Source organism: Dermochelys coriacea, chromosome 3 (genome assembly GCF_009764565.3).
Source record: "Dermochelys coriacea isolate rDerCor1 chromosome 3, rDerCor1.pri.v4, whole genome shotgun sequence".
Classification (NCBI taxonomy): Eukaryota; Metazoa; Chordata; order Testudines; family Dermochelyidae; genus Dermochelys; species Dermochelys coriacea.
In genome coordinates this window covers 101,849,028-101,871,184 of record NC_050070.1, presented here as the reverse complement: position 1 = coordinate 101,871,184, position 22,157 = coordinate 101,849,028, and the positions used below count along the sequence as shown (strand labels likewise).

The 22,157-nt window shown below is 40.7% G+C and overlaps 1 protein-coding gene across 2 annotated transcripts in view; it reads right to left on the bottom strand.

Moving 5' to 3' along the window:
* Positions 1–14,644: 14,644 nt before the first annotated feature.
* Positions 14,645–22,157, bottom strand: part of ENPP1 (ectonucleotide pyrophosphatase/phosphodiesterase 1) — a 76,499-nt gene continuing 68,986 nt past the window's right edge. The window contains exons 21-25 of one of the 2 annotated variants that reach the window (XM_038394985.2): positions 21,005–21,140; positions 19,399–19,476; positions 18,420–18,552; positions 17,454–17,610; positions 14,645–16,483 (exon numbers count right to left, since the gene is read on the bottom strand). In XM_038394985.2, coding sequence (XP_038250913.1) covers positions 16,316–16,483; positions 17,454–17,610; positions 18,420–18,552; positions 19,399–19,476; positions 21,005–21,140 — 672 coding nt within the window. In that variant the 3' untranslated portion in view covers positions 14,645–16,315. Of the gene's footprint in view, positions 16,484–17,453; positions 17,611–18,419; positions 18,553–19,398; positions 19,477–21,004; positions 21,141–22,157 lie in introns of those variants that run through there. The other variant, XM_038394986.2, reaches the window with a different exon arrangement.

Sequence of the window (22,157 nt, the reverse complement as noted above, 5' to 3'; positions counted from 1 at the left end):
ATTTGGAGATTTAGCTGAATTACATAGGAAAACACATTGTGAATGGCTAAAATTATAACCTACTAGGCAACTGAGAAGTTGTTGTGGCTGATAAGCAAAAGGTAGTTGTATAGAATTCAGAAAATAAGCCTTTGAAATATTAATATGCTACTCAAGCTTTAACCCTAGAGATATGTGATATCCAAAAAGATGTTAGACATATTATTAAAGAATGATACTGTAATGTGCTACAGTGCTAGATATCCCTTTATTTCTTAAGCTACAGCCTGAAAAATCCTGAAGTCTTTCCTGAATCCTTCATCAGACAAGGCACTCAATGGCTTCACTTTTAACTGAGTAAGGACTTCAGGATTTGGCCCAATATAATGTACCAGAAGATGAACTAGGATAAAGGCTGACAAAGGAGGTGCTGTCGTCATCATGAATAGGTCGGAGTATGAACAAGAGGCTACTAGGCAGCTCTCCAACACCACTTTCTACAAGCCATTACCCTCTGATCCCACTGAGAGTTACCAAAAGAAACTACAGCATTTGCTCAAGAAACTCCCTGAAAAAGCACAAGAACAAATCCGCACAGACACACCCCTAGAACCCCGACCTGGGGTATTCTATCTGCTACCCAAGATCCATAAACCTGGAAATCCTGGACACCCCATCATCTCAGGCATTGGCACCTGACAGCAGGATTGTCTGGCTATGTAGACTCCCTCCTCAGGCCCTTCGTTACCAGCACTCCCAGCTATCTTCGAGACAGCACTGACTTCCTGAAGAAACTACAGTCCATTGGTGATCTTCCTAAAAACACCATCCTAGCCACTATGGATGTAGAAGCCCTCTACACCAACATTCCTCACAAAGATGGACTACAAGCCATCAGGAACAGTATCCCCGATAATGTCACGGCTAACCTGGTGGCTGAACTTTGTGACTTCGTCCTCACCCATAACTATTTCACATTTGGGGACAATGTATACCTTCAAATCAGCGGCACTGCGATGGGTACCTGCATGGCCCCACAGTATGCCAACATTTTTATGGCTGACTTAGAACAACGCTTCCTCAGCTCTCGTCCCCTAATGCCCCTACTCTACTTGTGCTACACTGATGACATCTTCATCATCTGGACCCATGGAAAAGAAGCCCTTGAGGAATTCCACCATGACTTCAACAATTTCCATCCTACCATCAACCTCAGCCTGGACCAGTCCACACAAGAGATCCACTTCCTGGACACTACGGTGCTAATACCCGATGGTCACATAAACAACAGCCTATATCGGAAACCTACTGACCGCTATTCCTAGCTACATGCCTCTAGCTTTCATCCAGATCATACCACACGATCCATTGTCTACAGCCAAGCTCTACGATATAACCGCATTTGCTCCAACCCTTCAGACAGAGACAAACACCTACAAGATCTCTATCATGCATTCCTACAACTACAATACCCACCTGCTGAAGTGAAGAAACAGATTGACAGAGCCAGAAGAGTACCCAGAAGTCACCTACTACAGGACAGGCCCAACAAAGAAAATAACAGAACGCCACTAGCCAGCACCTTCAGCCCCCAACTAAAACCTCTCCAACGCATCATCAAGGATCTACAACCTATCCTGAAGGACGACCCATCACTCTCACAGATCTTGGGAGACAGGCCAGTCCTTGCTTACAGACAGCCCCCCAATCTAAAGCAAATACTCACCAGCAACCACACAACAGAACCACTAACCCAGGAACCTATCCTGCAACAAAGCACGTTGCCAACTCTGTCCACATATCTATTCAGGGGACACCATCATAGGGCCTAATCACATCAGCCACACTATCAGAGGCTCGTTCACCTGCACATCTACCAATGTGATATATGCCATCATGTGTCAGCAATGCCCCTCTGCCATGTACATTGGTCAAACTGGACAGTCTCTACATAAAAGAATGAATGGACACAAATCAGACGTCAAGAAGTATAACATTCAAAAACCAGTTGGAGAACACTTCAATCTGTCTGGTCACTCGATTACAGACCTAAGAGTGGCTATCCTTCAACAAAAAAAGCTTCAAAAACAGACTCCAACGAGAGACTGCTGAATTGGAATTAATTTGCAAACTGGATACAATTAACTTAGGCTTGAATAGAGACTGGGAATGGATGAGTCATTATACAAAGTAAAACTATTTCCCCATGTTATTTCTCCCCCCCCACCCCACCCCCCACTGTTCCTCAGATATTCTTGTTAACTGCTGGAAATAGCCTACCTTGCTTGTCACCATGAAAGGTTTTCCTCCTTCCTTCTGCTGCTGATGATGGCTTATCTTAAGTGATCACTCTCCTTACAGTGTGTATGATAAACCCATTGTTTCATGTTCTCTGTGTGTGTATATCAATCTCCCCTCTGTTTTTTCCACCAAATGCATCCGATGAAGTGAGCTGTAGCTCACGAAAGCTTATGCTCTAATAAATTTGTTAGTCTCTAAGGTGCCACAAGTACTCCTTTTCTTTTTGCGAATACAGACTAAGATGGCTGCTACTCTGAAACCTAGGATAAAGTCATTTGTTCTCCCCAAACCAAACCCTGTATTTACTTTTCATTTAGGAACATAGGAATTGCCAGCCTAGACCAGCCCGGTGGTCCATCTAGTCCAAAATCCTGTCTGACAGTGGCCAGTACCAACTGTTTCAGACAGAGACAGGGTTTTAGTTATGGAATAAGTTGTAACTTTGGTTCATGCCTTGAAGCACAAGTAGTTCAGATGCCTTTCAGAACTCTTACAGTTTGTTTTGGGTTTTTCTGTTTTTTGTTTTGGGTTTTTTAAATCCCTTATATTACAACTGTGGCTGTTTCTGATATCTATATAAATGGCCAATCTTTTTTTGAACCCTGATAGACTCTATGCTCAATGATTTATTAGTTAGTTTAGTGTTGGTGAAGGGTTCCAGACTGACCACCACAGAGATGGAAGTCCTTTGTTTATTAACAGAGAACAGGTAGGTCACAGCCATGCATGGATCCAAGCTTCCTCACTCTGCTCACCAGGGTGCCTTGCTGAGTTAGAGAGGCTAGGCGTGAGAGGGTAGTTCAATCTACATGACAGTTCATTTCTTGGCCTTTCTTCTAAATGTTTTACCAAGTACTGCTGAGTGGAGTGGTGTAGTTTTTTTTTACTGAAGAGCCATAGCATTTTAAGCCAGCATTAAACACCCGGAGAACTTTGGGACAGATTGTGCATGGCCTTACCTGCAGGACAGAGGAGGACAGAAAGGAGGGCAAATAAGATCATGAACAGCCTCCCCCAACCCACCATGTTAAAGTTAGATAGAATTGCAGCCCCCTTTTTTGAGAGAACACATGGGCTGTTCTGTCTCTACTCTCCTAGGTCTCCATCCACAGCATCCCAATGAGGGTAAGATAGGACAGGGGAAGAGGCAGCCCCATAGGTCTACCCCTCTGACAGTCATCCTCATAGTGTGGAGGTAGGAGCTGCATCCCAGAATGGGTACAGCTAAGGCTCCTCTGACACAATGCAGTTCCATGCCTCCCTTTATGATGCTCTGCACATACGCAGCACAACCAAAGCCTTTGTTGCTTTATTTTCATCTCGCTAAACATTCTACTCTTGAATTTTCCCCAAAAGCTATTTCAGCTGTGCAGTTCCTTGTTTTCAGTGGCAAAGTACCATTGTTTTGACTTCTCTCCCAAATGTATATTCTCCTGGGTACCATATATGTGAGAAGACAGAGCGCAATGGAAATGTGAGCCATTTATAGGGGGGAAAATAGCATCTGCCCTTTGTTCATTTGCACACATTCTTCTCAGGCTAGATTTGTGCCAAGGTGAAATAGCTATCTGCACCTATATTTGTGACATCTGATATGCCAAGAGTTAATGGAGGCAGTGTTGCAGCTGTGCTGGTCACTGAATATTACAGAGACAAGGTTGGTGAGGTAATATCTTCTGTTGGACCAACTTCAGTTGGTGAGAGACAAGCTGTCAGGCTTAAACAGACCTGAAGAGCTCTGTGTAGCTCAAAAGCTTGTCTCTCTCACTAACTGAATTTGGTCCAATAAAAGATATTACCTCACTCACTGTTTGTTCTCCACAAAGAGAACACATTTTTTAAAATATACCTTAGATTCATCAGAACCCATTATACAGATTCTGGAATTTGTGTTTTGTTAATATACTGACACCGGAAGCAGCCAAAGTCTGACCTGTGGGACTAGCACAACTGCATATTACTACAAGAGGATCCAGCTCTGCCCAGGAGAATGAAGAATTACATCCTGGAACCTGTAGTCTCACTTGGCTGCCCTTCCCTGTTAAAGATGAGGGCAAGTGCAATCTACTCTGTTTTATTTGATGTGAGTATTTAGGTAGATTACTGCAGCCCTTGCTGGGGCAATATTTGAGCACTTCTGATATACAATGTTGTTCTATATCCTGGGTAATAAAAGTACACTATATTCTAACCTAGTTTTTATTTATTTTCATATTAGGACCTTGATTTAAGATTAAAGCAATAACTCCCCAAATCCTTAAACTAACACATACTATGTACCTATCATGTGCTATATATCTCTTTTCAGTGACCTCTCATTCAAATCTCTTTCTATGATTCAAGAGAAAAGGAGTACTTGTGGCACCTTAGAGACTAACAAATTTATTAGAGCATAAGCTTTCGTGAGCTACAGCTCACTTCATCGGTTGCATCCGATGAAGTGAGCTGTAGCTCACGAAAGCTTATGCTCAAATAAATTTGTTAGTCTCTAAGGTGCCACAAGTACTCCTTTTCTTTTTGCGGATACAGACTAACACAGCTGCTACTCTGAAACCTTAGATTACACTGACACCTTGTGGTCACTATGGCATATTTGCAAAATGGCTGAACCATGTTTAGTGCAATGGTTGCACTAAGGTAGATGAAAACAGCTCAAGACTGTTTCTGTTGTCTTCAAAAAGAAAATTTATTTGCATCCGATGAAGTGAGCTGTAGCTCACGAAAGCTTATGCTCTAATAAATTTGTTAGTCTCTAAGGTGCCACAAGTACTCCTTTTCTTTTTGCGAATACAGACTAACACGGCTGCTACTCTGAATGTTCTCTTCAGTTACAGTTGAGCTATTGTGTTCCCAAACACATTTCTAAGTTTCTGTTTCTTGGGTTTTTTAAAAAGACATCTAAGTATAATACGTTGCTTGTTCTTCAAGATGCAATCACTGGCAGAAAATTGTGGACTGAAATATATGAGAATTACACGAATGGCATAAATTAAATGTATAGTTATTAGAAAATACTTTCTAATGGAGTTATCACATACTATTTATTATGAGTGCTAGCTGCATTGGTTATGATAAAACAGAATGCATTGTTTTGTGACATGTACTTTATATTTCACTGCTGTATCTATTTTAGAGCTGCAGAAAATACAGAACCTGCAGATTTCAAACAATTGTCCACTTAAGGAATCTTCAGAAACCAATTGCTGGTCATTAATAGAGGTTGCTACATCAGGTCCCCTATTTTCTAGTCTTCTCTGGTGTTCCAAGCTCACTACAGCGTAAATAGCAGCAGTTGCACCTCTTAGGCCCTCCCCTGTGTCCCATATCTTTGAATGCACACGCACACACATACACACACACCATTTCTTCTTTGAAAACAGCTCGCAGCAATTTTCCCCCTGTGAATATCCCTAAAACTCATCTTAAATAAAGTAGTGTTTATTTACCAAAGAAAATAAAGAGACAACCAAAGTAAAGAGAATTTAAAGAGAGGCAGCCTGGCTGCGTCTGCAAGGTTTGCGAGAGTTTAGCTCACCAGACTTTAGGGTTGCCAAGCCTCCAGGATTGTCCTGGAGTCTCCAGGAATTAAAGATGAATCTTTAATTAGATTATGTAATGTAATGAAATCTCCAGGAATTTGTCCAACCAAACTTGGCAACCCTAAGGCTAAGAAAGGTCTGAAATAAAAGCTTTAAATAGTACCTTCAACGGCTCTGCAAACAGTTCTTCCCCTAACTTTCTTCAAGAGAGAAGATGCACGTTTGGACACTGTCCCCTCCATGGGTCTGATACCTCAGCATTTGGCATTGCAACAGTGTCCTCAATTAATATAAGTCGCACCTCTTTCTTACTGGCTAGTTCACAACTTCAAATGAACTTCTGAGTAAGCCGCTTAGCGGGAAATTTATTTCTCTCTGGGTTTCCTCTAGATACATAGACCATGATTCATGTCTCCTTTGTATAGCCCTTACTTAGATTTTTTTATGTATGTATGTATTTATTTATTACCTTAAAACCAGAGCTACTCCTGACCTGGGGAGCAATTCCAAAATCCTCTCTAACTTTGGGAAAATTACGATACCAACTTCTTGCTTGGGTCCATCTCTCTGAAATGAGTATGAACTTATGCATCTGTAATGGGCAAAGACAGGTGCTGAGAAAAATACATAACCATTACGTTCCTGCACCTCAGGTTACTTCTGAGGCAGCACAGGTCAGAGTTCTATCTTTTCAGGGTTTGGGGTTGTTTTTTAAAGGAGTCCTCAAGGCTACAGTATGCAAAACCCTGACTATAGGTGTTAGTAAGCTGCTAGTCGTATTCAGAGGCTAGCATGCCATTTCTTATTGAACAAACATTTAATTCTTACACAAACAGTATTTGGCATATTTTTGAATAACTGCTTTAAAAAACTACAAGACAGTAGACCTGTGTGTTCTCTATAGTCTTCCCCACTTTGTTGCTACTGCAATTTTTAGTACACACAGACCTCCACAGATGCTTTCTCAGTCTCTGTGGTGAGGCCTCACATGACTGTGTGTCCTCTGGATTCTCCAGATCCTGAGGAGAACATCAGCCTCAGCTCCCCTCCAAACACATTAGAATTGCCTGAGCAAAACAGTCTGAACATCCTGACAGCCAGCAGCAATTCCAGGACCTGAGTGAATAGTTGACTGTCTCACTAGCGAGACTGGTGACAGGCTACAGATTCCCTAAATCAGGGGTGGCCAACCTGTGGCTCCGGAGCTACATGCTGCTCTTCAGAAGTTAATATGCGGCTCCTTGTATAGGCACCGACTCCGGGGCTGGAGCTACAGGCGCCAACTTTCCAATGTGCCGGAGGGTGCTCACTGCTAAACCCCTGGCTCTGCCACAGGCCCTGCCCACACTCCATGCCTTCCCACGCCCTCCCCTGACCTGCAGTGCCCTCACTCCTCCTTCGCCTCCCCACCAGAGCCTCCTGCATGCCACAAAACAGGTGATTGGGAGGTGTGGGAAGCGCTGATCAGCAGGGCTGCCAGTGGGCGGGAGGTCCTGGGAGCTGGGGGGAGCTAATGGGGGGCTGCTGACATATTACTGTGGCTCTTTGGCTATGTACATTGGTAAATTCTGGCTCCTTCTCAGGCTTGGGTGGTCCAAGCACTGTGGCATAATCTTCACAGAACACATGCCTTGATCTTGCCATCTATCAGCTGCCCTGTCCACAGTTCTGTCACCAGCTTCCATATTTATAACCATTTCCCCCTGAGCTCAGATTGTCTCAGCTGTCAGAGAGTGAAGGTATTGAGCCTGCAAGTCTGCTTGCTTTTAATAGCACCTTTCAGTGAAGAAGACTCCAAAAGCTAGTGAGCATGTATAGTAATAATTACTACACCCCTCCCCTAGATGTCTCTCAATCCTTCTAACTAAGGGTATGTCTACACTTACCATGGATCCACATTGCAGCGATCGATCTACCAGAGGTCGTTTTAATAGGTCTAGAGAAGATCCGCTAAATCGACCGCAGATCACTCTCCCGTCAACTCCCGTACTCTACTGGAACGAGAAGCATAAGGTAAGCCAACAGGAGAGTTTCTCCTGTTGACCCAGCATGGTGTAGACACCACAATAAGTGGACCTAAGCTACGTCAATGCTAGTTACGTTATTTACGTAGCTGGAGTTGCATAACTTAGGTCAACTTAACCCATAGTGTAGACCTGCCCTCAGTTACCTACCCTGGTCTTTGCAGGTGTGCACTGTACAGAGATGCAAGAGTTAAAATTCCTCTCTCCCTTTCTTGCATATGGGTTACACCCCAACCCAACACCCCTCTACCACCTTGAACTTTTATTTAGATCCCCATCCAGACTTCTTGACAGAGGCCCATCCTATTCAAAACATGCCTGTCTGCCTGCAATATTATCTCAGCTTCCTTAGTAGCCAGAAGTGTTAATAGTCAAAATTATTAATTCTTTAAATTTAAAGCCAACTATTCTGGCTAGAATTTGTCTCCTGTTATGATATGTGAGGAGTTCAGACCTCTAACAGTCATTGTGGCTGAAAACTAAGGGTATTTGTGCTCCAGTTTACATTGCGTAAACTTTGACACTGAGGACACATCTGCACTAGCATAGCATCAGTGCTGGGAGTCTAGGTTACAGAACAGTTATGATCCAATGATTAAAAATATTCTTTTGTTGAGTGTTTTTAAATGATACTATATCCCTGATCTGTTCAAGCCTATAACATAAATTAGGGACATGCTTAGATCCTCTATACTACAAAACAGAATTGCTAATAAATGGATTGTAATACTGTTCCTTGGATATGCCTAGTACCATGGAGTATGTAATGTTATATATAGTGTTACTTTTTTTTTAAAATGAGGCTCCTCTGTCTCTCAAAGCACATCTCTCATCTGAAAAAGGTTTAGAACATAAGTACATAAGAACTGCCCTACTGGATCAGACCAAAGGTCCATCTAGCCCAGTATCCTGTCTTCCAACAGTGGCCAATGCCAGGTGCCCCAGAAGGAAAGAACAGAACAGGTAACCATCAAGTGATCCATCCCGTCGCCCATTCCCAGCTTCTGGCAAATAGAGGCTAGAGACACCAACCCTGCCCACCCTGGCTAATAGCCATCGATGGACCTATCCTCCATGAACTTATCTAGTTCTTTTTTGAACCCTGTTATAGTCTGGGCCTTCACAACATTCTCTGACAAAGAGTTCCACAGACTGACTGTGTGTTGTGTGAAGAAATACTTCCTTTTATTTGTTTTAAACCTGCTGCCTATACATTTCATTTGGTGACCCCTAGATCTTGTGTTATGAGAAGGAGTAAATAACACCATACCAACATAACTTCTTCCAGTCTTTTCCTTTTGTGCTTCCAGTTGCTATATGCTTCTAGAGAGGTTGCTGGCCCTTCTGGTCAAAAGCAATGATGGTACCTTTCAATTAAATCCTGGCCAGACTGAAGTCAGTGGCAAAAACTCCTGTTTGTTTGGGGAGGAGAGGGCAGGATTTTACCTATTAAATGACACATCAGTGCCCAAAGATGACTGCTACTGTGAACTTGCATAGTGCCTTAATCAGCATCATTCTCTGTGTTGCCTGGGGTACAGTATCTCTGGCAGTGAGAAAAATTTGAGAGATGGCACAAGAATGGCACAATAATTTACATGGAGCACAAAAGAAATGGTGAAACCAGAGGTGAGAAATTTCTGGGATATTTTCGCAAGAACCAAGCCAGAGATTTTTGAATTATGGGAGCAGAGGAAAAACCCTACACTTTTCTTATTTCAAGTCGTACTTGTCAGAGTTCAAATTGGGCAAGTGGATTGTAGTTAAAATGAGTAGAATGCCAAAGTTGGAACAAAGTTTATATAATTGTAAGTTGTATAATTTTAGAGTTACGTATCTCTTTCAGAGGGAATGCTACAGGAGAGCTATTGAGTTATGAGGTGCCAGCACAGATATACAAAACTCACATTTATAAATGTCAGAGTAATTCACTAGTAGCCTCTAAATACAGAAAGAAAAAACAGGAGAGTGAAAAAGGAGGAGAAACTGAAGGGAAAGAAAGGGGGAAAGAACAAAAGGAGGCCCACTATATTTAAAATCTTGATATGAATTACCAAACTATAAATGGAGCTATAAATAAATAAAGTTGGCCCTCAAGAAGAGCCCCCGAAGCTTGGTGTCCTGTTCCCTACTCTGGAAAGTTGCAGAAGGAGCAGATTGGATGTGGGGCTGGAGGAAAGCATTTTTGTGGGGTTTAGGAGATCCATAATTAATTGATGGGTTGGAGGGTGAGTAGCTGTTTGGCCAATAGTTTTGCTCAAAAGAAGGGGGGATGTAAAGAGTCAAAACATTTTGTTTTGATATTTTCAAAACAATGTGTTTCAGTTTTTTGTTTCAAAAATGACATTTTGAAATTTAGCTAGATTTAGCTAAAAATGAAAAGGATAAAATAACCACTCACAGTGAAACAAAGTCGTTTTGTTTCTAGTCAAATTAAATGTTTCATTTGACCCCATTTTGTTTGTTTGTTTTTTGGCTTAGCCACTGAACCAAAAAAATCCATTATTCGCCCAGTTCTAGTTACATGATAAGCGAAGCTCCACTACAAACGCTTAGCGGAGTGGACCACCTTTGTCTGCATGCATTTAAGGTAGAGCTTAAGCCTGAAATGATAACATACTGTTTGATGGTAGTGGATGAGTACATAGATATGTAGATTCAAAAAGGAGATTTAAAAAAATCTTGGAGTTACCAGTACTGTGTAAGCACACCATGAATGCCCTCTGTTTCAAGAAGGTACTTTTCTTATTCTGTTAATTTTAAACTGTTTATATTTTACAGCACAAGCTAAATCTAGGAACCATTTTACTCACCGGGGTATCTTTGCCCTTAGAGCATCCTACACGGAAGGAAAAATAGCAGCAAACTGAGCTTTATATATCTGGAGAAGGACTCTGTGATCCTTGAACTTTGACCCAGGCATTAAAGCATGATGGGAAATGTAGTGCATTATTTTAGCAGTCTGTTGAGGTCCCTAGGGATTCCCCCTTAGGACGGAGGAATCCTCAGGAAGCCAATTATGCCTAGGTTCTGCTAAAATGATCACCAACGAAAAAGTCAATGGCATTTTAAACTGTCATCTTTAGATTTCAGGGTGAATGGCCCACTAAGATAAAAGAGTACAATTAAGACTTAGGGCTAATGTTTCTGGCTATTTGCAGACTACGGACAATATTGCTGTGTTGTTTACATTCAGATCACATTGAGAAGGTTCTCTTCACAATCAGAAGGACTTGAAATTCTTTTTTAAAAGAAAGCTATGATTCTGGAGCACAGTTCTGTAGCTCCTGTGGGCCAACTTCACAGTCACAAAAGGGGGTTACATTTATTGTAATTTGTGCCCTGTTGAGGGAGAAATTTACAGAAAAACTGTAGAGAATTTTCTTTTCTTTTAAAACTTTGTCATCCAAATTTTGTTGTAATCAAATGTTAGATCCATGGTGATCTTGACAATCCATTACACTTATTCATTTGAATTTTAAAGAATTTTAATACAATGTGTTTTTCCATACTATTGACAGTGGCATTCCTGGCATTCCCAGATGAAAAGTATATCTCTATTACTCAGGATTATCAAGTCTGTTAGCCAACATATTTCAGTCTGGTTGCTAAAGCATTTGCCGTTGACATTCAAAAGTAGGATGTTCACATTCTGTTTAGTTTTAAAGTTTTATCATATATTTTTCCCTCAGGGTCCAATGTGATACATATTAAAACAACCACATTAGAAAAGTTAGCCACAAAAGTTGCCATATTAAATTGTCAAATAAAACAATTCCCTGTACTGATCATTTGTATTCCCTCATTAGCTCATAGCTCCTATATGAAGTTGAGGGGTCTGAGGCTAAACGGCCTTTGGGTAATATGACCATTTTAGGAAGCAACCTCTTGCTAATGTCTGCTTTGTTTTACAGGTGAGACTTTCAAAACCACCTGGAGGGGCTGGGTTGACAAATCCATTGAAGCTTGGTGTCCAGATCCACTAGGCATCTTTGAAAATCTCACTCAATGTGTTTATTTAGATGAATTTTTCCTTTATTAGGCAATTTTTTTTACTACCTGTGAAAAATTCTATTTAGAAAGGGACTTTCCCAGTCCTTGATCCATATCTCCTCATCTGCCCCTGAAGGGGAATTCTGGGATGTCATGGAGAGAATTAAGGGGTCTGATAGGTAGTTCACATTTTCACACTACTCCTCCACAAAAATTTGGTGCATAACTTGAAAGAGTGTGTATGGGACAGTGATCCACTACCAGGACAACACCCTTGATTTACCCCATACCCCAAAGCTAAATCTCTTGTACAGAAAAGAGCAGGAAGATGGTGTGTCTAAAGAATTGCATCTGACAGCAGCCAGACTTAATTTACTAATACTAAGCAACTTAAAAACAAGCAGACTTTCAGGTCTTCTCATACTTTGTAAAGAAGCAATTTTTCCCCTCTTGCAGGCTATCTTTAAAAAATTCAGTTTGTGGTAGTATGGTACTAAGGCAATAGTCAGGTTTTATTTAACACTTTGAGTAGCAAGAGAAGAACTGAAACTGGTTTTATTTTGAGTTTATTGGCAAAGTCTTCATGGAGGCTTTTTCATACCCCGTACTTTGCAGCAACAAAACTAATTTTATTAGTCTCGTGTAGTCAAATGGAGGTTTTGATGATGCTCACTATAGTTATTCCTGTCCTGTCATAATTCCAAGAACCCATAAAATGTTCTGCTATTTAAGTGCAAAACTTAAGATGATAAAATTAGAAAGTTGCTGAGGAAAATTTAGGTTAGGGAGCACTAGGGGAGCACTGTTGCATCAAATTCCTATTTCAGAATTCAGCAGCTGTAGGAAACTTCTCAGTGCAAAAACCCCTGTATTTATGCAGTTACGTTTGCATAGTTCAAGTAAATACTAATTTGGCAAGTTGCACACATTGTCTCATTTCCATTTTCTTGGTTACAGGAATGGAGGCCCACCCCTGCTGTAAAATACACACTGTAAAATATTTCACACAAAAACCTAAATTAAAAGAATATTGTTAAAAGTTGCCACGTCAAGCACTCAAATTCTCAACGTTAATTCAGCCACCTTGTATGTCTACAGTACGATACACTCTTTTATTACATGATCACATACAACTATTTTTCACAGAACCATTCAGAGCACAGAATGGACAGTGCTCATTTAATGAAGACAGCTGTTCAAGATTTTGTTTTCTTCTGGTTCAATGTATGGTCCTATGTTTTATGCAGTGTACTTCTAAACCCTGCTCTGAAGACAGAATTATTCGTTTCTCCATGTGTTTTTCTACAGCACTCATTACTACAATATCCAAGTGCTTCATGGTCATTAAGGAATTTATTTTCACACCTCCCTTGGAAGCTTAAGGGTATTATTATCCCCATTTTATAGCTGGAGCGCTGAGGTAGAGCAGGGGCCAGGTCCATGCCACTTCCTACAACTCCCATTGGCCAGGAATGGTGAACCGCAGCCACTGGGAGCTGCGGGCAGCTGTGCAAATGTAAACAAATGGTCTGGTGGCCCGCCGATGGCCTGCCCTATCAGGCTGCAGGTTGCCCACCACTGCTCTGTGTGGACCTGCTCTGGAAGGGGATGACACGTTTCACCTGATGTCACACATTTGCTGATGTCAGAGACACAGTGAGATTCAGAAATCCAAGGTTCCATTCCAGTCTCTAAAGGAGTGTGTCCTCTAGTGCAGTGGTTCTCAGCCAGGAGTCCAGGTCTCTTGCAAGGCCACGAGCAGGTTTCAGGGGGGCCACCAAGAATGGCTAGCATTCTACTGCCCAGGACCTAGGGCAGAAAGCCAAACCCCACTGCACAGGACTGCAGCTCAGAGCTCTGAGCCCCATCACCCAGGGCCGGAGCCAAAGCCTGAGCCCGTTACCCTGCTTGCTACCCCCTAACGTCAGCCCTGGCTCTTAGATGCAGAAAAACAGTTGTGGCACAGGTGCGCCGTGGATTTTTTATTGCAGGTTGGGGCGGGGCGGGCCTCAGAAAGAAAAAGGTTGAGAATCCCTGGTCTAGTGGACAGATCCATTTCCCCCTCCCCCCAAACTTGACCTCCATTTGCCACTCCAACCTGTCCCAGTCTTGTCTCTTCCCCAGCCTCGCTACTTGCCCTAGTCCCAGTTTCCGTTCCTCAGGCTTCTCATCCTAGTCCCCGTTTCTTTCCCCAGCCAGTTCTAGACTCCCCCAAGAGGCTTGCCAAGTCCCAGTCCCCTACCCACTCCCAGTTTCTTTCCCCTTCTACACTTAGTCCCAATCTCTCCCACTCCACACAGCTCCTTGTCCGATCTCAGTTTCCTCCCACACATTTCTCCCACCCTCCACTCTGGTTCAGTTTCCTTGCCCAACCAGTTCCAGTCTCCTCTCCTTCTTCAGCGTCCCAGCCCAGCCTCCTCTCCCAGAGCTGCAGGAAAGCTGACAGGTTTGGAGATGCCCATGGTTCAGAGACATCCCTTAGGGGAAGATCTATTAATAGGTATTTGCTACGTTCTAGTAAAGAGGAGAGGATAGAAGTTGATAAACTACAGATAAAAGCTGGAGAGAAACAGGCTTGTTTATACTCTGGTTATAAGTTTATAGAGAAATTCTTGATCATAAAATTGTCTATACTAGGATAAAAGGTAATTTTAACCAAGTGTGGCTACACCCCCTAAAGGCTAGATACCATTTTTTTTTAGATGAACTCAGACTCTTCTGTAATCTGACCCTGTTAAGGAGATCCATATATTGGAGTTTCTATTTGACTGATCAAGGTATCTGGCATAAAAAAAGGAAACAAACTGCAACAGCCTACACTTTTTATTTGTCCAAGTTGATGTTCACATTATTTAGTGTATCACAGTCATGATGCAATGTTACTGCAACACATTTGCACTTCACACAGTGAAACTACTTTAGGAGAATGTTATGCTTGTGACAGAAGAGATCAAGAAAATACAAACAGTGAAAGGAGAAAGTCTAGGGGCCTGATCCAGTTTTACTGAAGTCACTGGAAAAGCTTCCATTGACTTCAATGGGCTTTGGCTCAAGCTGCTACATTTCTAGGCTAAACAAGAGCATAAATATCTCTGTCTAGTGCTCTGCCACAGACTCTACATTCTTTTACTGTAGTTTGTGGTTTTTAAAAAATAGAAAGGTATCATTGATTATAAAAGAAATCCTATGTAGAGAGCCCAGTCTTTACAGACCAAAGGAGACAAAGTGAGAATATTATGGAAGTGATGGCATATTGCATCACCAGTAGCTGGTTGTTCAACATTACAACTTCCAAGAGAGCTGGCTGTCTCCCCTTGGTGGCTTTGCATCTGCATGCAAGGTAAGTGAACAGCAGTTCTAGGTATATTGGAGATAAAGGGCACAGCTGAAAATGCAGATGGGATCAAGTCAGTTGGTGCCTCTCTAGGGGTATACTATGCTGAAAAGGGGTTCAGGAAAAAAAAAGTCAGCCTTGAATATTAGTGTGGGGGAAGATCATTTTTCACTATTAATGAAAATGAAAGCAATGGTCTTCTGGACAATGGCATTTTTCCCCTCAAAAATGTCAGTTTTCCTCAAAAGGACAAATTTATTCCACCAAATCTAAAAACCACCTTGAACCTTTAAGAAAGCAAAATGTATTAATCAAATCTAAGTTCATCTGGAGTGAGACATTCTCCAAAATTGTCCTAAGATACTATTTGATTAATTTCTTATTATACATGTACTCTGAAGCACCACATCCCTGCATAGTCACAGAACACGTGTGTAACATGTGCATTTCTCTTTAGTTCCTGGTCCACTACAGGATAATAACCTACTACTGCAACCAGTTACAATAGGTATGGTTTTAGCTAGAGGCCTGTGCCATGAAAGTCTTAGGCTCTTCCCCTACTGATGACCCATTTGGGGGTGGATACCATTACACATGTAATATAGCTTTATGCAGCATATTGCATGATATTTTGATAGCACAATACTAAAAGTCTAATTCACTAGATGTTCTGCCCCCCACAAGAAGCCAGAATGAAAAGGATCCATTGTGTATATTACATTAATCAGGATTTTAATGGCTTTCCAGGATGTTTACATACTTGCCAATTATCTCTATTTTTGATCAAAATATTGATAATTATCCCTCCCTTATAAACTTCTTCCACGCCACCGTAATTAAAAAGATTTAGAAGGTTCCATTCATTTTCTCCTCAGTGTTTCTATATATAGAGTTCAAATGCCAGCAGATCAGCTTTAATAACAGACACAATTCTACCACATTCAAGTGGGAGTAAGACCAACAGAAGCTGTCTTCCTGTGTTATACTTAGTCCATCAAATATCCCTGAGATACAAATGTGACACAGATTCTTTCCAATTCTTAATATGGTCAAATGCTCTCAGTAAGTGTTCCAGCTCATTGAAAGAATTTTTTCCTGTAGATAAAATAGTGTATTTACAAAATTAGTTGTGAAATAGACAAATTTCACTCCATGGGAAAAGTTGGTAAATACGTTTTTAACTGTAAAATATCAGACACTGGCTGTTTTCTGTCTTGGTAGAAGCTGAGTCCAGTGAGAAGTTCTACATCTCTGACCCGGGCTGTATGAAACCTCATTCGCTCTTCAACCCACAAAAAGTCATGTTTGTATCTCTGTTGGGGTAGGGAAACAAGAGAAAAATTAGGGATATTCTCCAGAATTCTGTTTCAAGGATTACACATACAATATGCTAGTGAAAAGCTGTTTTGTAGAAGTTAAGGCAACAAATTTTCACATAACATAACCAAGAAGTTGAAGAGATCAGTGGATATTAAGCGTTTACAAATATAACTAACATAGCACCTGATCTTGTTTTCACAGTTTCATAGATTCCAAGGCCAGAAGGGACCATTGTGATCATCTGGTCTGACCTCCTGAATAACTAAGGCCATAGGACTTCCCCAAAATAATTCCTAGAGCAGATCTTTTAGAAGAATATCCAATCTTGATTTAAAAGTTGTGATAGAAAATCCACCAGTTAAAAATGTATGCCTTATTTCCAGTCTGTATTTGTCTAGCTTCAACTTCCAGCCATTGGATCATGTTATACCTTTCTCTGCCAGATTGAAGAGCCCGTTATCAAATATTAAAAATAAAAGTTAAAATTGGCTGTCTTGTATAAAAGGCAATATTAATTTAGCAAAGTGATCCTGTAAACTCAAAATGCAACTGATTTTAACCTACTGAGTTATAAAAATGTGGAATCCAGTGGCAGGGGAGGTAATCAAGTCAACAGTAATGGATTTGTGTGTCAACTATTGTGATTTGGTGTTGATACTATAGCTGTCTCTGTTTAAGTGTCATAATAAGATTCTCTCACACTATTGTGTTTCAAACCCACCAGCTCTAACCCAACCACTCTTTACAGTTCAAAAGAGCAAAGCACACAACATAGCTACTTTCACACACAAATGGATATACCACACTTATGTAAAATTAAATTGTTTAATCTCACTCTAGGACACCATGATAAAATACTTCAAAAGACTTTACAGCCATTAACTAATTCCCCACTGCTCTGTCTGCAGTGCGAGCCAAGCCTGGCTTCAGATTTATACATGGAGCTGAACAAAGGTTACTTACTGCACAGCTTTCACTGTTGTCTGGCCTGTGAGGTACAATGAAAGATAAGGCATCTAAAGCCCCTTCACACTGCAAGGGGGTCTGGGAAATATTTTTACAACTTGTCAGCACAATGAAGTAGTGAGTTGGAACCAGAACTTCTTGGTCATGGGTTAATCTGAAACGCAAAGAGGTGGCATTTTAGATCTACTTCCTCCAAAACTATCAAATTAAAGTAGCGCAAAGGACACATGGCACAGTGACACCTGGTGTACTTTAGCAAACGGTTTTATTAACCTCCTTGGCCCAAGGGAAACCTTCAGAAGCTTAGCAGTAGAATATGCCAGTAGAATACTTTGAGGGGCTTTCTAGATTGCTGTCGCACAAGCCGAGTTTGGCTGGCTTGATGGTCTGTAGAGTAGGTCTAGTGATGGTCTCAAAAAGAGAAAAACCATGATTCATCATAAAAATAGGCGAGAATCTAAAGTAGATTACTGGCAGAGTTCAGAGCTCTGGCTCAGTTAAAGGAATGCCCAGCTCATCTGTTATTTTGAACCAATCTTGCCAACTATAAGAAAATAGCAAATCTTTACAGAGAAGTCTATCAATAGAACTTAGCCAGTTACTCTGAATCAGGAAGGAATCAGACTACCAAGGACGATGGGCTCCTTCCATTGCTCCCGTTTCCTCCAGTACTGGAGGCAGCCTCATGAAGTTTTAGGTATAACCCCATTCTTACAGCTGCCACTGTTCCCAGGTGGACCTAATGTACAGGGTTTGTGATTCTATACTTCTGGGGTGTTTTCTTCTTTTTACCTTCTCTTTTGTTGGGCTATTAGCTTTAAAGTGATGTGTTTGGAGCTATGTGACTGGCTACACATTAGCTGATGTATCCTGCCAGGAGCCCCTCTTGGGAGATAGTTATTATGAAATGATAAAAAAAAAGGAAAGAAAAAAAATGAGCATTAGAAAGGAGAAAATTCCCACCTCTTCACTTTTTCTGGAGTATCGTACAGCCCATTGTAGTCATAATCGAACACAGGGCCACTGACTACATTGACACCATTTCTTGCCAGAGTGTATTTTGGCAGCAGGACATCATAAAAATAGTTCCACAACACTGGAATACAATATGGTAGTGGAAAATGTTATGTCAGGGGAGAATTTTTGAAAATAATTGCCCTGTGTATTTATCAGTATACAGACAGCTATGATGAAGATAGAAGAAGAGAGATGTTTGTTAGTCTTCAAGGTTCTCCTCATGCCTCTGGGAGGCTGATGTCCCAGTTAAGAGTGAGCCACCTTATGTTCTCCATGTGAAATATAACTGTATTAGGCTGATGCAGACCTGCTTAGCAGGGGGATTAGTTCTGTACCTAGTTTCTCAGATACCAACTCAATCCCAGTGTCCTACATACACTCATGCATGTCTAGCTTGCACATCCCTTCTCTGCTAGATGTGAGATTGTTGCCCTTATTACTACAGCAGACCAGGTTTCAGATAAGAAACTCAGTTACAAGACCATCTTTGAGCCTAGAAAGCATTCCTAAACTGGGAACTGGTCTTAATTATTTAACTGCATCTGCGTCCATTAAAGACACTCTGCCCAAAATACATGCAAGTGAAATTCAGACAGGAGGAAAAATAAGCAACAAAACATTGTAAAATGTCAAATTAAGAAATGAGTTCTGGGCCTTTGTTTACATGGGACCAGAGACTGGGAACCCCAAAATCATTGTGGTGAGCAGTTATTCACATGAGCAATTCCACTGACTTTCGTGAAACTACTCAAATGAGTAACTCCTTGTCTATGTAAGCAAGGAGTTCACAGTCTGGCCCAACTGTTACCAATTATCTTGGCAGGGACTTAATTTACAGAGGCAGCTGAGCCAGGGATCTTTTGCAATGATTTGGAAACAAGCAAATCAGCAATGTTTTTGCATGTAAATAAATATACATAATTACCTTTAAACTCATGATACATAGGCACAATGTTGCTGTTAAGTAGTGCTTCATAGGAACTCTTTGTGTCTTTTCTTAGATCTAAAAGAAATTGAATGATTAATTATTCATTACTTTGTAGGGTCACCTGGAAAGCCATGAGATGCCAGCTACATGGAGGTTAAATAAATCAACTTAAAAACGTTAGTGGGTCTGACCTATTTCAAAAGAGTAAATGCACTTGGGGCCTGATTCTGCTCTCACTGAAGTCAATGGGGAGGTCTGTTTATTCTCTTAAATGGGTGTTGGATCAGGTGCATAGAGAATGAAGAAATCTAGGCAGCAGCTCCAGTAAATGCAGTTGTCAAATATAAAGTGGACACATTCCTGAAAATATAAAAATCTGTGCACACTTTTAGATTTCACTAGTCACCTCTGGATCACTGCATGAATTTTAGGGACTGCTACTAACTCATTCTGCCTGCAGAACAGATGAAAAAAGTAGAAGGGCCCAGCTCTATCTAACCCTAGAAGATTCTGCCCTAGCACCCAAAACTTAGTGTGGATGCTCAAATAATCAAAAAGAAATAATACCAAATAAAACCAATAATACCTGATTCTCCACTGCTCAGCACCATGTGTAGCCATTTACATCTGTGCAAAGTAGAGATAAAATGCTACTGGAGCAGAATAGCAGTGTTTCACATTCACTTTGCACAGGTATAAATAGCTACACAAAGTGTTAGAGAATCAGGCCCAAAATATTTAAGTGCAAACAATTAATTATTTTACTGAAGACCTGATGTGGGATAATACTGTATTTCAGATATAAAATGAGTTCCATCCTAGTTGATTGAAGGAAGTTTCTCACTGAATGCTACGCCCCAGTATTTGACATGAGCATTCTTGTCCACAAAACATGTGGGTTTTTTGAAATAGTAACAACCACTTAGGAAGAAAGTTTGAAACTTGAACTACTTGTATTTTCCCAGTTCACAAGACTTGATTCAGAGTTCATAAACTCTTTCCCTCTTCCTGTGTGAGGTACCATGTTAGAAACTTGACTACCTCGCAAACGTCCAGAGGGACGGTGGAAATAATTCCATGCTGTTGTTTAAAGGGATGAAGAATGTTCTGACACAAGGTTTTTCCATTTAGTGAATCAATACACTGTAACTAAGAGGCAGGCCTAGCCAGTTACACTTTTCACAGCTGGTGAAATCCTGGCCTGACTAAAGACAATGGCAAAATTTCCATTGACTTCAGTGGAGCCATGATTTCACCCAGTATTGGTCTAGCTGTAAAATTTTTTGCAAGTGATTTTCCTCCTTTTCCTCCTGTGTTGTTCAAAACACCCTGAATTGTCTTTGGTGACAGCGGGAGTAAGAACATCTTGGGCATCCTGCCAACCACCAAAGTAAAGTTTGGAGATTCCTACTTATTGCATGTTAGCATAAATTGCAGATTGAAATGGACTACACTGCAAATGGCTTAGGAGTAACAACCTGATGCCTTCAGTTAATTCCCTGGATCATTTTATTACAAAGGGTGCCCCCTTCCACTATTGCATGAACAAAACAAAGCGATGACAGAACTCAGACAAGTTGTGTGAAGAAGACAGTGAATTTACTTGGAGGGAAAAGGAATCCGTAGTTCAGTTGATGGCGACTTTTATAAAATGAGCAAGTCTTGCTAGAACTAGAAGGGATACGAATGTCCACATATAAACAGTTGGACACGTTTTCCACAGAGGCAGTCCAGTTATCCTATTGAACAGAAACAGAATAATAATTTGCTGTACAAACAGCTGAGTCACCATTATGGTTCACTTCAATACGTGGGTTTACAAAACCCTAAAAAATTATCTGCAATTGCTCTTAGTTGTGTGAGGAGACTAAGTTTCAGAAGGATTAAATGTTCTTGCATCCTTATTTTGATAAGGCAAAAATTGCTTCATATGAGTATCTTATAAATACTAAATAAATAAATAAATAAATAAAACAACCAAACTTAGGCATTCCATGTGCTATGGGAAGAAATTCCCTTATCAAAAAGAAAACTTAGATGTGCATGTTAGAGGTGCCTGAGATCCTTCTGGAGGTGTTGTGGCGGTGAAGTGATTTAGCAGTCCCAGATTTTATTTTTTGTGACGTGTTTGTGGCCTCTAGCTTATTCTTAAGTATAGTTTTGTATGATGTGTTTTTTAAATAAAACAAAACAAAAATAAAAAACACATTTATTGAAAATCCTGCAATTTCCCAAAGTAATCAGATTGAATAACATTCTCTGCTGATCCTAAAGTGTTTTTAATCTAAGGCCACTCTCCAAATACTTTATTTCATAGAAATATTTATTTTCTATACCATCTTGTGTGTTTCAGTCTATTTTACTTTAAAGATACTTGCCCTGGATTCATCTGTATATTTATTATAATTTCCGTGATGAGTATTTAGAAGGTGACATCGGGGATCAGTGTATTTGGCAACAAATTATTGTTAGCCTCTTCTAATATTTAAGAATTGGATTTGGTTCTTGTCATCAGTTACTGTCAGTATCTCAAGTCAAACATAGGTTATTGGGCTCAATGCAGAGGTAACGGGTGAAATTTAATGGCCTGTTTTATAGTGAAGGTCAGACTAGGTGATCTAATGTCTCCTTCTAGCCTTTTAGTCTATTAATTTGAATCTATCCATTTACCAGGTGGCATACAGGAAAGAAGGTGGGTATTTTTGATTTTTAAATATTCTCAGAATCAAAAATGACAATTCTGAAATGCCTGGGCT